The sequence below is a fragment of the Lissotriton vulgaris genome, chromosome 7 (assembly GCF_964263255.1).
Source record: "Lissotriton vulgaris chromosome 7, aLisVul1.2, whole genome shotgun sequence".
Classification (NCBI taxonomy): Eukaryota; Metazoa; Chordata; class Amphibia; order Caudata; family Salamandridae; genus Lissotriton; species Lissotriton vulgaris.
The window spans coordinates 153,305,307-153,322,540 of record NC_141695.1 but is presented as its reverse complement, the minus strand read 5'-3'; the positions used below and the strand labels follow the sequence as shown (position 1 = coordinate 153,322,540).

At 40.5% G+C, this 17,234-nt stretch overlaps 1 protein-coding gene across 1 annotated transcript in view; it reads left to right on the top strand.

Annotated features, from left to right (window-relative positions):
• The first annotated feature begins 227 nt into the window (after positions 1–227).
• The window catches only part of LOC147701037 (phospholipase A2 inhibitor and Ly6/PLAUR domain-containing protein-like), a 108,228-nt gene continuing 91,221 nt past the window's right edge, over positions 228–17,234 (top strand). The window contains exons 1-3 of the mRNA XM_086929297.1: positions 228–294; positions 13,371–13,490; positions 15,186–15,341. Coding sequence (XP_086785423.1) covers positions 228–294; positions 13,371–13,490; positions 15,186–15,341 — 343 coding nt within the window. The remainder of the gene's footprint in view (positions 295–13,370; positions 13,491–15,185; positions 15,342–17,234) is intronic.

Genomic DNA, 17,234 nt, shown 5'->3' with positions numbered 1-17,234 from the left:
TTGCCTGTACAATCTGAATTTTAAGGGGGTTTGCTGTGAGGGAGAAGGTTCAGATATTACTACCCATGACTGAAAATAAACTCCTAGCCACTTGGCAAGGTCCTTATGAGGTTTTGGAAAAAGTGACCCCAGTGATGTACATGGTATTCATCCCTCACAGAGGGTGGGTGGGACAAATGTATCACGTAAATCTATGGAAAGCATGGGAGGATCAACCTTCTGCTCAAATGGACCTGGTAGTCTCTGTAAGCTACGTGAAAACCAGTAACCCCACATTCAACCATGACAACAAAGGTGAGTTAGTTAAAATGAGAATTACTTTAATCCCGAGCCAAAACAACACCTAGCTACATTATTAGATCATCATTTCAGGTGTTCCAGAACATGAGGGGACCTGTGTGGTTAAGCTTAAACCATCCCTTAAACCATCCCTCATACCAGCAGAAAGAAGACAGGCAGTGGAACACGAAGGCATGTTAAGAGCTGACATAATAGAAACGTCCTAGAGTGCTTGGTGCTCACCCATGGTTTTGGTACCAACTGGGGATGGGAGTCTTTATTTCTGTATTAACGTTCGCCAATTAAATGCCATCTTGCAGTTCGATACCTGTACCATGCCGCATTTGGATGAACTGGTGGAGAGGCTGGGAGTAGTGGGTATCATGTCCACCATTGACCTCACAAAGGGGTAGAGGCAGATACCCTGTATGCCTGAAGCAACAGAGAAGACTGCCTTTGCAACCCATTCAGGGATTTGGCACTTCAAGGTTCTGCCATTAGGCATTCATGGGGCCCTTCAACCTTCCAGAGACTCATGGATGTATTGTTATAGGCACATGCCTGCGCATTAGCATACTAAGACGATATAATGGTTTATAGGCCTGTTTGGGGAACACACCTGCAACACCTAATGCAGGTTTTACATACCCTGAATCAAGCGGGGCTCACTTTGAATACGAAGGAGACTACCCTTGCCATGGAATACATCAAGTAGTTAGCGTTCACCATACATGCACGGGGTCATCTGACCAAAGCTGATCAAGCTCAAGGCCATGCAAAGGATTCCATGACACACAACAAAAAAGGACACATTCTCCTTCTTGGGACTATCGCAGGTTTGTTCCGCAGTTTTCTGAAATCACAGACCTTCTCTCTCACAAGTATACAGGGAAATATGTGCCATGGACTGGGGTTCAGGAGCATAGCTTCCAGAAATTGAATTTGGCACTTTGTCAAGCCCTCGTTCTTACATGTCTTAGCATTGACAGGACTTTTGTGCTTCAGACCGACATCTCTAGTCAGGATTTGGGTGCTGTTTCATCACAACTCGATAGTAGGGTGACCGGTGCCCAATCTTGTATCTCAGCTCTAAGTTGTTCTCCAGGGAAGTACATTATGCCACCATAGAGAAGGAATGCCTCACCATCAAGAGGGCTGCAGAAACCCTGCAGTATGACCTATCGGGTGGTAAATTTATCTTTTTGACAGATCATTCCCCCCTCACCTAGCTAGTGCTGCATAGCGATTCTGACTCTAAGGTGCTCCGTTGGTTCCTGTCCTAACAGTCTTTATCATGTTTCCGGGAGGCTGCAGAATAATGTGGATTTCCGTTCCCATTGCCCCATCACTGAATGCCCCACACGTCCATTCTTGTTGGGAAGGAAGTGTAGTCAGGAGACTACTGTGCCCGGGACGTCCTAGATTGCCGACACCATCAACCCAGGAAAAGGGAGTTGCAGTCCTCCTGTGGCTCATGAGGGCATCACATGGCCCCTTGAGTGAGTAGGCACCATGAAGGAAGGACCACATTGGTTCTGGAAAGACAGCAGTAGTACAGAGAAGAAGACCCTGGTGTGTGTGCAGAAAGAAAGGTGACATAAGATGGACGCTGTCTGTATGGTAACAAGGGAGGAGACACTGAGGACCGTCGGGTAGTGGATGTGTATGTAGGGGAGACTGAGGCGGAACATGGCGAGCCCAAGGAACAGGACGACTATTGTACCAGCAGTGCCACCAAGTCCATCAGAGGAAAAGGAGGGGTGACCACAGTCACCTAATAAAAACCTTTACAAATAAATGATCAGTGCAACAGAAACATCAACTGGGAGCATCTTGTATATCTATCAAACAATAAAACAACATGGGGCAGTGCATCAGATGCAAATAGAAGCTTATCAAGTTTTAACACATAAAAAATGAAAATAGCAGATATGACACTCTATACATACATTTTGTGCAAATCCACTATTAACCAAAGTTATTTATACCAATAAAAAAAAACACAATTCTTATGTGTTTAAAGTGCTGATTGTGCAAAGAAAGTGGGTTTCATTAAATAAGAACAAAACATATACAACATTTTATTGCAGATCTTTTCAACAATAAAAGAGATCTCAAAAGTGCTAAATTGTACACAGTAAATGCATCCTTACTAGTTTCGGCATAGATTGAAACTTTCTAAAGTTGAGTTGTGCCAATTTCCATCTACAGTTCGCCATTTAGACCTAACTAATTACAATAATGTACAAGTTGAGGTTTAAGGGTCATCCCCTACTGTATTCTATTTCGACAACACTGTCCACTCTTAGGTCATCCGGATAAGCAAGGACTATATCGTTAGCAGTTTTTTACTGGCTAATGACTTGAATTTCAAATATCTTTTATTGAGTCATATCCCTGCCACATCAACCTGCCTACATGTGCCAATGCTTTTTCTTTTAGAATGATACTTTAGTAGTCATTTTTTCTTCTTTCAGTGTTGGGTATATGCATCAAAAGTGCAATAGGTTCTCCCTCATTCAGTTGTACAGACAACAGGCAGGCTCAACAGAAAGTCAAGAAGGGGAGTTAAGTAAAAAGGTAAAGCAGCTAAATATATAGCCCTTCAATTTCAGATTCACTTTAAGGTCAAAGGTTTCCACAAATGGCTCTGTGGTTTCAGGCAGCCCAATATATGGAGCAATCGTCGTACATGAGCGTGATCTTTTAGTAAGCAAATCCTTGTCCATCAACATAGAGGACTTTTTGACCCCTGAGTTCAGTGCTCTGTTAAAAAAAAAAACCTGAATGACAGAAAGTGGTTCACTCTGCAGCCTTTGCATGGCTAAAATCATGTATTCACCTGCTTGGGTTTTGCCTGCGCCAGGTACTGCTTTCCACAAGATGTTGTTTAGTGTGCCTTCCTTGCTCTTTTTATTTTATAAAACATTTTCAAGTAAGTAACCAAGCTTGCAAGGTCTTGTCTGCACAGTCTGAATTATAGCTTTAGTTGTGCAATGGATGTATGGCGCAGCAACTAGAAACACGTGTAGGTAGGTGTCTATAATGGATTTTTCAATGATTCCTACTACCCTCCCCGTCGAGTGCTGCCCCACAATATTCTAAGGTTGGGGCTAGCTTCGTAGAGACGACCTCAGCCAGACGTTGAAGAGATTGGCCATTTAGAGAGTTCCTTAATGTGTAGAACACAGCTAACAGGGTAATTCTCTTTTTTGCCATGAACATTTACGTGCTGCAAATGTCCCTCTTGCAGCAAACATTATACCCAGGTACTTGTACTCTTGTTCTGAGTCCAGCATATCCCTGTTCCAATAGTATACTGGTCCTGGAAACCTCTCTGTTCTGATCGACATTGTTTTTGTTTTTTGGAGATTGACTTCTAGACTGTGTGTTTCTGAGAACTTCACAAACACAAGGAGATGATGGATGGAGTGCTGAAACTTTTCAGACACTCACCCCAAGTCACAGATATGGGTTCAAACCATCATCATTCTTTAGCTCACTTTGCCACCTCAGTTTAGACCCAACTATATGTAAATCAGTCTTGACCCTGTGCGTCATAGGAACAGTCCAGCCCGAACTGCCTAGCCAAGTCTTCCCTGAACTGAAAACAAGCATCCTGGCACTGGTTTCTGGGTAACACCCTTCATCAGCCAGGCTAGCTTGAATCCAGTGGCAAAGTAAGCAAGGGACCCACGTCTGGGCATACCCTGCCAACTTAGGGCGAACAAAGCAAACACAAGGAGAAGATGGACGGGGCACTGAACCTTCTCAGACACTCACTCTCAGAACTTCACCATGAAGTTTATTAACCTCTGGATGCCCACCTATGTATGGCTTAACAATCAATGCAATCAGAATGTATCATGTTTGAAGAATTAAAACCTGCCACCTTTAGGGTGTGAGAGTTTACCTTCTTCAGTGTAGATGCGAGTTCTGCCAGAAATAAATTGAAAAATAACAGCACAATGACACATCCTTGTCTCAAGCCAATGCCAATGTGCATTTTCCACAAAAGTGTAGTTCCAGTCCCACTCCCTTAATTATTTGGGAAAGCATCAAATTATTAGTTGACATTCCTGTATCCCTGATAAAGCCAGTTTGGCTCGGAGGCAATAGGGATTTTTTTTCATTAGCGAATAGCACTGGTGCAAAATATTTTGTCTCTCCATCCACTAAGGCAATCAGCATTTAATTTGATGGTTGGAACTTGTTTTTCTGAGGTTTGTAAACTGAGGTTATTATCAAACCCTGCCAGCTGGCGGGTTTTGCCTGATGGAAAAGAACATGATTAAAGAGTGAGCATAGATATTTTGCAGAGTATTGCAAATTTTCTTTAAAGATGGCCTGTGGTAGGCCATTGGGACCCTGTCTCAACACCCTGACATGATTGCTTTTGAGACAGCTATCAGGGTGATTGATTCTTGAGCAGAGTAGCGTTCTGGCCCTGAATGGGCGATAGCCATGTTTATCTCCCACCTGTATGGTTTTAGAAATGGCACCTTTACATTACTACTGTTTCCTGCAGGTAGACTGCCTACATTTCATCAGCTTTGTTGAATGATGCTGGAGGCGGTATGAGTCCCATAGTCTTGTTCACACGTCTCAAGATCTCTTTTGCATTTTTCCTACTTGTTGCTACCAACAGTTTCTTCCAGTATTGATCTCTCTCTTTCCCATAGTTTTCATATATTGATTAAGCCTGGGCAAAGGACTACGCTACGCTCGCGTAGTTTGCGAAGTTTGCGCAACTTCGCACTACGTGAGCTGCACGTAGCACAGAGCGAACACGCGTAGTGCAGCGGTCATTTTTGCTTGTTCGCGGTCCTCAACGACATGTTCGCGACCGCGAGCAAGCAAAATGACATCCCAGCAAGATTCTCAACGCGGGGAGGTCAGGTTTCTCATTGCGAGTGGTTGCGCATGCTCGCAACCGCTCGCACTGAGAAACTACCAGTTCGCGTTGAGAAAGCTGCCGCTCGAGAAAAAATCAACTCGAGCAGCAGAAAACTACAGCTCGCCCTGTGCAAGATGCCGTTTTCAATGATTGCACAGTGCCGGATGCTTGTCCGCACTGTGCAATCATTTAAAATGCATCTTGCAGAGTGTGAACATGCTACTATGCAGCTCGCGTAGTGCTACGTGAAGTTTGCGTAGTGCGAAGTGCACTTTGCGTAGCTTCGCGTAGCGCTACTTCGCGAACTATGCCCAACCTGAATTTGTACAAGCTTCTCAGCTTGCTACAGCTCGTTGTATGGGCCAGTGGTAAGTGCCTGCCTCGCGATATACTCAGGCCATGATTCAGTAATGTTTTGCAGCTGCAATCTCAGTTGTTCGTTTCTTAGGCGGCTATATAGGCAAACGTGTGCCTATGCGGTCGTATGTTTTTGCAGGCAGTATTGCAGCTGGAAATTGGGTTCATTGTGCTATTGGATCTATGTTGACCTACCTTATATTTTCCCATACAGTTCTTGCCTAAGCTTAAGTGTGAATAATTGAGCTTCGTGTCCATTTGAGCTTTTTTGTTTCATGCGGGGGTGACCATGCTGATTTCCAGCTATGATTTGGCATTCTGTCAAAAGCTTAAATTAAGCTGGATTCCTTTTGGTTGGTGATCACCTTCAAGGCAAGTTTTCATCTTAAAATGTGTTAACATTTGGTAGAGATGTAAGCCAACCAAAGTGTAATCAAGGTTTAAATGTTCCTTGCCCGGATAGAAAGTGTATTCTGCTGATACCTCACTGCTATTTCTTCTGTTTAGGATCCCCAGGCCCAGGTGATCCATAACTTCCCTTAAGGCCAGGCCCCAATTATCCTTTCTTGGAAGCCGAGGTTTTGAAATGTTGTATTTGCCTAATTTGGTTTTAGATACCCAGTGCTTGATCAGCTAGGATTCCTGTAACAGGTCCATGTTAAAATCCCGTCAAGAGGATGTATGATGTGGGCGTATTTGTTGTATATCCAATGATAAAGGCATTTGAGGTTTCAATTGTTGCTATTTTCTTTTTTTGACAATGGGTGAATATGTGTTTATTATTGGCAGTGGTTAACATTGTCTTGAAAGCACTTCAACAGCTACACAGCTTGTAAGTTTGGATGTTTATCTTGCATCTCTGTTATTTTTCTGGTAATATCAGCTGATATGTAGAGGGCTAGGCCACCAGCTGGGTGGACCAGTATGTCAGTTTTTACTGCCAACTTGATAAATCCTATTTATGCCAGAATGTGTGACGGAGTTAGTGCCCATCTTTGCTGCATTGCTAATAAATGGAAGCCTTTAGGTAATACAGGAATTATCGATCTTCAATTTTGGTCTGTATTTCCACTAAATTCCATGATCACATTTTCCATTTTTCCTTTGACTGGGATAAGGGAACTATTGTTCTCAGGTCAGTGGCTAGCACTGTGCTTAGAACTGCAGTGATATAACCGCAGAAGCAATGCCTAATCCAGTGGAACTACACTTAGTTTGCACTTACCTTCCCAGTTGCTGCAAAAGTTGCAGCCAGCTTCAGCTGATGATGAAACTGAGTGCCTTCTTGCTTCTTTGAGCACTGATGTTGTAGGAGCCCCTTCCTCCATTGGCTTTGGGACAGATTTCTAATAAGTGACATCTTCTACTGGCTTGCAGTTCAACATTGCATCTTTAGTAACCAAAATCATGCTTTAAATGCAGACTAAAGATACCGCTCCTCACTCAAAACTCCAAAATATTGTGGCCCGTGCACTACTTTTCCAGTACCCACCCTCATTCAGTACCTTTGTCCAGTAGAAATAGATGAGAATTACAAATGGAAATATGCACCTGGAAAAACTGTTATCTATAAAGATCACATATATGTTTCAAAGTATGCTTTATTCTGTATTTACTTTATGTCCATACCAAATATTTTCTCATGCAAAGAACATCCAGACAACGTGTTTTGTTCAAACATAATTTTGAACTTCATCAGGGCTATAAGTAATACAAAAAAAAGAAGAGTAAGACAATATTTACTGGCTATTTACGACAATACAACACAATGTACAAATACAAGAAGGGAAACAGAACAAGAGATTTGTCCACTACCATACATATATCAAAAGATAATACAAGATAATGATATATCAGCACAAATAAAACATGACAATACTTAGAAATTAATCTAACTTTAGAAAACTAGAAACGCAAAAGAGCAGACAGTTTACTCTTATGTTACTGAATTTTGCGAGTCTTCATGAAGTAAGGATTTTAAGAGCCCTATTGAGGTTACCACATGAGGTTTTCATAATATAGATTTTGTGCTTTTCACCTGTGTAATCCTTCTGATATTGTGTGCTATTTGCAGGATATTCATTTCTTATGTTGGTGTTTCATCATTCATTTATATAACATTTGTATAATCCTTATAGGTATCATCCCTGGAGGGATTCCTCCCAAAATATTTTCTGATAGAACTAAGTTGTTTCCCTGGATGGATCTCATGATCTCATCCATGAATATGAGAGCTGTTTCTTACATTAGACATTTTTCCAACACACTTGCAAGGATTTCACAAAGTACGTAAATGGTCTCCAGACCTGAAGTATAAAGTAAACACATGTTTATGAGGTATGTTCCATTTAAACCTCATATGGGGAAAAGTAGATATAATGTGGCCGAACCCTCTGTGGTTGAGAATAATAGGTAATGAAGGTACTCAAAACATGATGACTGGGGATTCAGTAACTCATAAACTATCCGAGAACTGTTTGTACAAGATACATTATTAGTGTATTACTTTGCTTGAGTTACTGAGAACTAAGCACTGGATGATGGGAGTGCACATATTATTTTCACGTGTTTGAATCTCCCTCAATACACATGCGATTCTACATGTTCATTGAACATGTACACAAGTTAATTAAACTTTATGATTTTTAAAATTGTGTAATTTGATATTTTTTTGTTGTTTTGTAATTCTTGTTTTCTTAATTTAGATTCATTTGAAAGTATTGTCATATTTAATTTGTGTTGTTATATAATTGTTTTGTATTAAGTTTTAATATATGTATGGTAGTAAAGGAATTGTGTGTTCTGTTTACCTTCATGTATTTGAGTAGTGTTATATTGTCCCAATGTGCCACCAAGAATTGTCTTACTCTTGTTTTTTGTTTGTTACTTACAGACCGGCGAAGTGCAAAATCCTGTTCAAACAAAATGCGTTGACTGAATCTTCTTTTAATGGGAATAATATTTCTAAGGACATAAAGTAAACAAAGACTAAAACATGTAATTTGAAACATATACGTAATCTTTCCGGACTGCAGAATTTCCTAGAGTACCTTTCCATTTGTAATTCCAGCATTGTTGGTGGCTTGTAAGGAGTAAGCAAGGCGGAAGTTACTTCATTCATTCGTTATATGAAACCCTCTATTTAACTTAAATGTTAAATTTCATGACTCGCTTGAAATGTAATAGCTTAAGACAATAGCTCATTCTCTCTCGGATGGGTACTAAAGTAACAAAAGACCAGTTGGGAGAAAAGGTACACTAGAATAGATTTAGTCTATCTAGCAAGCATTTGTTTTTCATTTTTATTTTCTGATTTACGCAGCCAACAGCCATTACTTTTTAGTAAATATTGGGGCCTTCAAAGTAGGATGTTAGGACAGAAGTAAAATAAACCAGAATTGCATTTTTTATCCCTGCAAAATTAATTGTGGTCCTCAACGAAATTTTATGATAAACCTATAAAAACCGAAGGGTGAACTTAAATACCTTTTCTTTTAGACATTTAATCTTGATAGAACTGTGAATATATAGAATAATAATGTATAAAATCCTTTTGTCTTTTTTTCCCTTGTGGATAGAACAATCATTGGGACTTAAAAAGGATATATATCCCTAACTTAGATTACATTGTAGAGAGATTGATGAATATCATCATGAAACTTTGAAACATCTAGACATCCTGTAATTAAAGATTTGCTTATTCCGTCATGAATCTTATGGCAAGCATAAATCCTAGTCAGTTATTCGAATAGTTTGAGGGTACAATACTTACTCCCCATCTTCCATTGAATAAATTATATAATATTTTAGATAACCGGAGGTATAACCAGACCCCAGGAGATACATTGAATCAAATCAACAAGAAGATATACATGTGATTATACATATACTACAATTCTATTTTAGGTATGTTACTGTCCATTATGATGGTGTATGGAAGTATGTATAACATGGGATGGGTTATGGCCCTATCTTATTCCTGGCTATCGAAATTGGGATCCTTTTTCGCACAACAGGGTCGATTTTTGTATTGACAATTTTCCCCTTTTAATACATAACTTGGTCACAACAATTCTGATGCCTTGTTTGTATGTCATTAGAATACCTCCTTTAATTGAATATTTCATTTATATTCAGAGATTCAACAAAACTGCTTTTTTAACCCATGAGTCTGTCCTGAAGAAGGGGGTGTCAACCAATTTCATACCACTGAAACGCCACGTCGACAACTTTTTTCTCTTTGAGTATTGTTTTTATATTTTGTATTTCTGTGATATTGAGAAACACATATTTAAATTATATAAGTTCATAAATTGTGATGCAGCAATAGTAATGACTTGATACATAAGGAAATGTCTTACATTTTGTGTCATATAAGTTGAAGTCATATATATGTCAATGAGACTGTGGTATCTAAGTTTGCTTCTTCAATTTAAGGAATTGCATATGTTTGTGATGAAAGTGAAATTGCTTTTTTGAATTTTTTATGGTGTGCAAAATGAAAAAACATCTTGTAAAATGTTTATTTTTTGTAAAAGAGGAAATAGTACCAACAAGGCGTTTCGTTTGAATATGGGGGACACATGATCGGCTGTGTATGTAAAAGAACAGCTTCAATAGACAGAATACAACAGGGAACATCTTACTGTTATTTGCCGTAACCCAGTTCCATTTTGTGTGTGAAGGGTCTCGCTCTCTTATTTGTTGTTTTCTTCTTCCATACCTGCTGTGCGATTTGATTATTTGTAATAATGGTAGCTACTTCCATGTTATTATGCGCTGGTCACCGGAATGCAACTATTAAAATGTCAGTGGTAGTGATGTGTTGTAGAGAAAGGTGATCCTGGGTAATAAATAACATGAAACCTTTATTAATTACATCATGCTGTTCCAAGGACTTGTATTTAGGAGTGAAAATTAAATCCAATCTTCAAAGCAGACAGTATATCCAAAAGACACACAGTTGATGGACAGAATGCAGAACTTCTCCCCAGTCAAGAGATCTGGCTTAAATCCATCATTCTTTTGCTCACAATACCACCCCAGTTTAGACCTGGCCCTAAGTCTTGACCCTGTGCCTCATGCGAACAGTCCAACCCGAACTGCCAAGCCAGGTCCTCTCCAGCCTGGAAACAAGCATCCTACGTCCGGTTTCGGGGTTTCTCCCCTAATCAGGATAGCTTGAATCCAGTGCACAGTGATCCAACACATGCTCCAAGGTACCTAGCTCCACAAGGAGTAATGCTGCCTATATCTGCCATCTGACTTCTTGTGCCCCATTAGGATCTAATCTCCAGCCACTGGTGCTGGCACTATATCTTGCACTGCTTCTTCTTCCTTGGCATTGGCGCTGATGTGGGTCTTCAGATGGACCGACTTACAACTATCCTGCGGCCTGTAGGCAGTTGTCTATCCCGTGGGACAATAGGATTCTAGTTGCCCCCTAGAGAGGTCACAAAGAGCCAAAATGATAGGGCAATGAGGCGGCCTTGATCATGAAGGCCCTCATGATCTCCATGTACTACCAGTGCTTGCAGCGCACACTCCAGTGGCAGCGCCAGCAGCACCTTGAGTGGGTGGGATAGTGTTGCCACAACGTTATCTGCACATCAGCAATCCATCCATATGCCTTTCATATACTTATTATGAAAAGTTATGACAAAGGCAGTAAGGATGACTAATTTATTGTGAAAAGTGTTGGTTAATGCCAATTGGCCTTTAAGTGTGGATAGCCACTACACCTAGATAAAGGCTGCAGACAGATATTTTATTACAAGGAATATCACATATGTACATTGTACTCAAGGGGTGTAGTTTTGTTACCCCCTTGTAGTTGAAGATTTGCTATGTGATAATCCTTGTTAGTTTGATTTCACTGGGTTGTCTATTGCTTTGCTAAGGGTAAGTTTGTATATATTTGTTATTCTACAACTGTTGATGATTGTTGCTGGCTTATGTGCAAAACAGAAGGCCTCAGTTTGTTTTAGCGATAACTCAATAATGAAGATTATAGTCTTGTTTGGTTCATTGGGAAACATTATGTCAGATGCCAAAGGTGTGATATGTTTATTATTAAATGTTACAAAGGGAGTAGGCCTGGCCTACTTATTATGAAATAGATTTACTAACTCCAATAGGCCTTTATGGGTGGATTGTTTTGACTCTGTATTGAAGGCTCTAGACTGATATCTATTTTGTTACGTGGAATCTCACAGATACCTTGGATAACCCTTTGAGTAGAAGACTGGAATTGTACTAATCCTTGTTAGGCCTTCTTAAGTGGGGTGGTGTCTGCCAGGTCCTTGTAAAAAAAACTCTCCTTACATACATACATTAAGGGCATTTGGGCCAGGCCTCTTCAATCTGTTCAAGTGACACTCGTATTCTGCGTCTCTCCATGACAGCATACTGCATGGGGCATTCGTTTCACCCATTTCTGCAATTTGCAGTGAGTAACAGCATTTGTCCAGATCATATGTGTACCTCCATCTGAAAACAAGGGTACTTCTTTGTCAGGGCTGGTGGCCAATCCATTAGTTTTGATGCTTTCATTTCATATGTCAGCTTTAATTTATTTACCTCTTTTTCATGAGCGTCATGCATCTCACACACACACTCATACCGGCCGCTCGAGTGCCCCAAATTCCATTTGCTGCAAATCACTATTTCTAAACCAGCTACCCATCTTGAAATGGTATTGTCCATAGTATATCATTGTTTTCTAGTTCCAAGATGGTCAACATATTTAGAAGTGTTATGTCGGCCACCTTGGCTTAATATGGCTTTAGAATTTCATTTTCAGATTTTATTTTGCACCCTGTGTCATTGCTTTTACTGTGGCTAACACATTGCTACTTAATGAGGCATCTATGTTGAATGTAAAACAGTTGTAAACCGTGTACAATACCATTGAAAGATGACTGTCTCTTCTAATGTTTAATATTATATTAGCTTTTTCTCATCAAATTTAGGAGGTGGTATGTTTTCATTTTTCTATGTGCACTTTTTTAATTTATCGTACATGTGGGCATTTGTCAGTATGTTTTATTGTGGGTGTATATTTGGCTAAATGGTACAGTGGAAAGTAGCTCCAATGCACCCACACCCCCCAACATGCAGAGGCCCGCAACAGGCCCCCAAACGCAGCATTTCCATAGCGGAGAGACCTCCGCAGAAAACCTGGCTTCCGCATGTATCCTAATCCGGACGGCTGAAACGGCTAGGCACCAGCACCATTTTAGTGGTCTAGCTCTGCCCGCCAGGCCAGCAAGTGGATTGCTACCGGTGGGAAAGCGGTGGACGTATTTTCACACCGCAGTGGCCACCACTGCCATCATAATCTGACCTGCGGATTTCAAGGTTTTGATCACATGCCAAGGACACTGCCAGTGCCTGTCATCATAATAGGCCCCTTCGTGAGTTCCTAAAGTACATCAATGACAGAAAAGGAAGTCTCAGTTATAAGCCAGACTTATTTGCACTGCCACTGCTTGTTTATTTTAAGTAATGTCCTTGTCACACCAATTCTTAGGTGCATAAAATATAGAAAATGATTCACCAGCCTGTGGCTCAGCATCATTTAATGTACACAGTTCCCAGATTGGACAATAGTCTCAAAAAGAGAAATGTAGGCGCGGTTTAATCGAATACCAATATATATAGTGCAATATGTGATACAGTAGAACCAGACTGTACCTTTGACAATGTTCTCGGAGCCAACATATATCATAAATATTAGTTTCTGACAAACATGATGGGCCCAGTAGTAAAATAGTTGCATAATCAAAAATCTAAATGCACACAAAATCTGACAAAATAAATGTTCTTTTCTTTTCAGGGAGTTCCCTCACTTGCGAGCGTTGCTTGAGCGCCGACACTACCAGTTGCTCTGGCACTCTTAAACAGTGCAGTAAAAAAGTGACTCATTGCGTCAGTGGCCTGCGGAATAAAACAACAGGTATGTGTTTCATGGATGCATGGATGAATTGAGTCTTCATTTCCGACCTATGGTCATTTTATACATTGTGCCCAGGGGGCTTACCAGGCATGTGCACCTGCTTCGAGCTCCCCCCTAGCGCACAATGGTACTACAGAAGGAGCCAACGATGCTTGAGTGGGCCCTTCTGTAATACAGGTAGCGCTGGTGCACAAGTTGCTCCAGTGCTGTCATGAGAGGGCGTTTCCACATTTGCATGGGGGCGTGGCTCCCTCTAAATGAGGGAATCACTTTGCGTCTGCGTCCCTGCCCTATTTCCAACGTGGGCACAGACACAAACATGCCTTTAAGAGGTGTTCTGAAAGTGCGCCTAAAAAGGTAGTGCACTTTCAGTGCGCTTCCTAACAGCAGCCCTCTCGAGGGAGAAAAAACGGGTCCTGATGACCTCTTCTGATGTTACCCAGCATACGGGTGCAGTCACTGCACCTGACTGCAAGGGGATCTCTAATCTCCCTTAAAAGTGAAGGTGGGTTGCCGCCTGCACTGTGAAACACGAAGCAACTTTAAAACAGCTGATCCGTATTTCAATGAATGCGAGTCCCTGGCGGCTGTTCTGGGGCAGAACATTCATTCAAATATTCTGGACTTTCCTCATTTTCTCAGGGCACAGTTCAGCTCAGCTTGTGATAAGTACGACCATGCTAATTTTTCGGAAAGCTTGTGTAATTTCCCATTATGTATGCTTCACAAAATGTCAGAGGAACGCCCTTGTGTAATTTATCACATTTCCTGAAGTGGAAGCTGTTCAAGCATAAAAAGTCTTGCGGGAGACAGATGCTGGCAGAAAATGTGCCATATGAGAAATTTCCAATATGAACCATTCCCCTTCTAGGAGCCTTTTTGAAAATGAGGAATGCACCTGTGTTCAGTGTTCACTCGAGATCACCCAAAGTGCATTTTGTGTACTTTACATGTACTTTTTCACAATTTTCTGACATTTTACATAATTTTGGGTTAAAAATTATGAGATTTTGCGCTCCTTCGGTATAGCATTTACGGAAGGTAAAGTACTGGAACATTGGTGAGACAGTCAGACTAAACTTATGGATGGACTGGTCTGATAACAGCAATTAAACCAAAATGCATTTGAACTTGGTTTAAAGAGCATTGCTGAGATGAAATTAGGTTAGAGAGACCATTTACAAAATGCTGAAAGAAGTTGGTACACAGTGCAGATGGAGAACAGCTAAGGGTCTTGAACTTTTCTAAAAATGTTTAGGATTTATGGGGGAGAGAAGTGTGTGTTACTCACCCACACACTACTAGCTCAATATTTAAATGTAATTGTATGTCACTTTGTTTGTATTCCACATCAATCAGTTGCGCCCTCTTACACTTATTATGACATATTTTAACTTCTGGAACATTTATAGAACTTTATTGCCATGCCAGAAGCAACTTTTGCTGCTGTTAGAACTCAGAAAAGTAGCTGTTGGTCTCAACAACACACATTGCACTGAGAGGAGCAAGTTTATAATGTACTGAAGGGCTAGAAAAAGGAATGAAAATATGCTAAAAATAGTCAAAAAATGGGCCAAGTTGCCACAGTGTCATTCGGCGATAGAGTGCATGTGCTTGTGTAGGTGTTAGATATTAGGCTGCTTGTTGCTGCTGTTCCCTTTTCTTTTAACCAGAAAATGTTTTATTTTCACGTAGGGCCAAAAGTCAAAATAACTGCGTTCAAGGGTTGCGTGAAGCCTGCCAAACAGGCCTCCTGTGATAAAGACGTTGTGGTCACAAGTGCCGATGGTTTCATGCAGATCACACGAAAGTGCTGTGACTCTGACAAATGCAACCAGGTCGAATTTGAGGGTAAGGAACATGACTGATCTTGTCATCCAACATGTAACCGGGGTTTTGAAAATGAATAAGGTTTAAAAATGTTTAAAGGGAACCTCAGTTTGTAAAATGTGTACTTATAAATCCACCATAGTAGTGTTACCAACACATACTTTTAGAACCCAGCAGGTAGTTCAATCTGCAGACTCATTATTGGATACATTTTCAGTTATTTGGCAAATCTTAATCGGACTGCCAAAGAAGAACTGCACATGCACCAATTAAAGGACAAGCAATCAGCTGAAAGCAGTTTGTACAGAATGCGGCTGACATAAGCAGGGCTGCATAAGGCAGATTTTTGTGACTGTATTTTTGATGTGATAGTATGTCCATAATGTGACCAGTGATAGAGTGCTTTGCTCCTTGCAAAATCCTGTACGAATTCAGAGTTGGAAAGCACTCTGACGAATCTTAAGAAAAGACTGAGGTTGGCATCAGCCATCAATACAAGTCAATACCATAAAACCCATTTGGCTCCACAAGTAAGACAGAGAGTGGTTAAGTTTTAAAACCATTAAGGTTTAGCAAAGTTTTAAACTCAAATCATCTAATCTGTTTTTATTCAATAGATAAATGTGCTAGTCAATATATTCAAAGCAAATCAAAGATCATGAATAAACACTATCATAAGTCTCAAAGGCAAACTAAGCAAGGTCAGTTCTACCATAAAGAGACCACCCTACCTTGCTAAGTCATGGAAAGGTTCTGTTAGGATGCCAGTAAAAAGGATTCTGCTGTAAAGGCAGGTGAAAGGGCATCTGTGGTATGCACCTGCATCTCCGTCTACATTGCATTAGTTTAAATCACACAATTCTAACACTTGATACACCTGCCCTTGATTCCCACAGGAAGGATCAATCACTTTAGGGGACATGAAGATAACACAAATGCATTATTTTCACAAGCTACTGCACAATGATCCAACTCTAAACATACTTTCTACTTACGGTTTTCCGGAACATAATTATATATGCTTGATCCAAGAAGTGCTCTGCACATGATTGTTAGTGTGTTCTGAAGAGAATGTGTAAACACAACTTTACACATAGGAACAGAAAACAAAAGTGACACCATTTGCGATTGCTGGTTCATTTTCTCCTGAAATAAAGAAAGATACACAAGATGGAAAAAGATGGCAGCCAGACACTGCACTAGCCATTTTGAAAGGCCTACATTAGCTGTTGTCAGTCTAAACGTGAATAGTATACACCTAGTAAATCTGCGTGTTAAATGTTAATATCAGTATGAATTTTAAAAGATTTATTAGTGAAAATATCGTCATCACAAGCATAGAAATAGCAGTAGGTATAGTCTCTCGAGATTCTGACTCTCCACCTTTGCTATTCCTGTGCCCTGGTTCCCCCCACTGGGTACATACCTAATCCCGCAGCATTGCTTTACCCTATAGATAGGGTTGCCCACTTTAAAAGATAAAGGGAAAGGTGGAGGTTCAAAGCACGCAAGTGGGATGTAGAGTTTCAAATCAAGAAACAAAGGCTTACTAGTGAAAAAAAATAAAAGGCACACAGGATAAAACAGAATGAAATGGACAGAGTGGAAGACATTTAGCAGAAATAGGAAGATACAGGAGATGAATTGAGACAGTATGAGCTTCCAACTGCCACTGTAGTGCCTTACGGGGAGAGATGCATCTCAGACTAGTACCCCTCCATGTCCAGTAAGTTCATGGGTGACTATTTTTTAACTGGCAGCTAGCCTGTTTCCATAATGTGTAGATGAGAAAATATAGTTGCTTTACTAAGCACTTTCTTTAGAAGGCAACATAGATCCAACGGAGCATAGTAGACCCGCCTGAAGGTTTCTATCATTTTCGGAATTGGGTGGAACATTAATATGGCCTTAGAG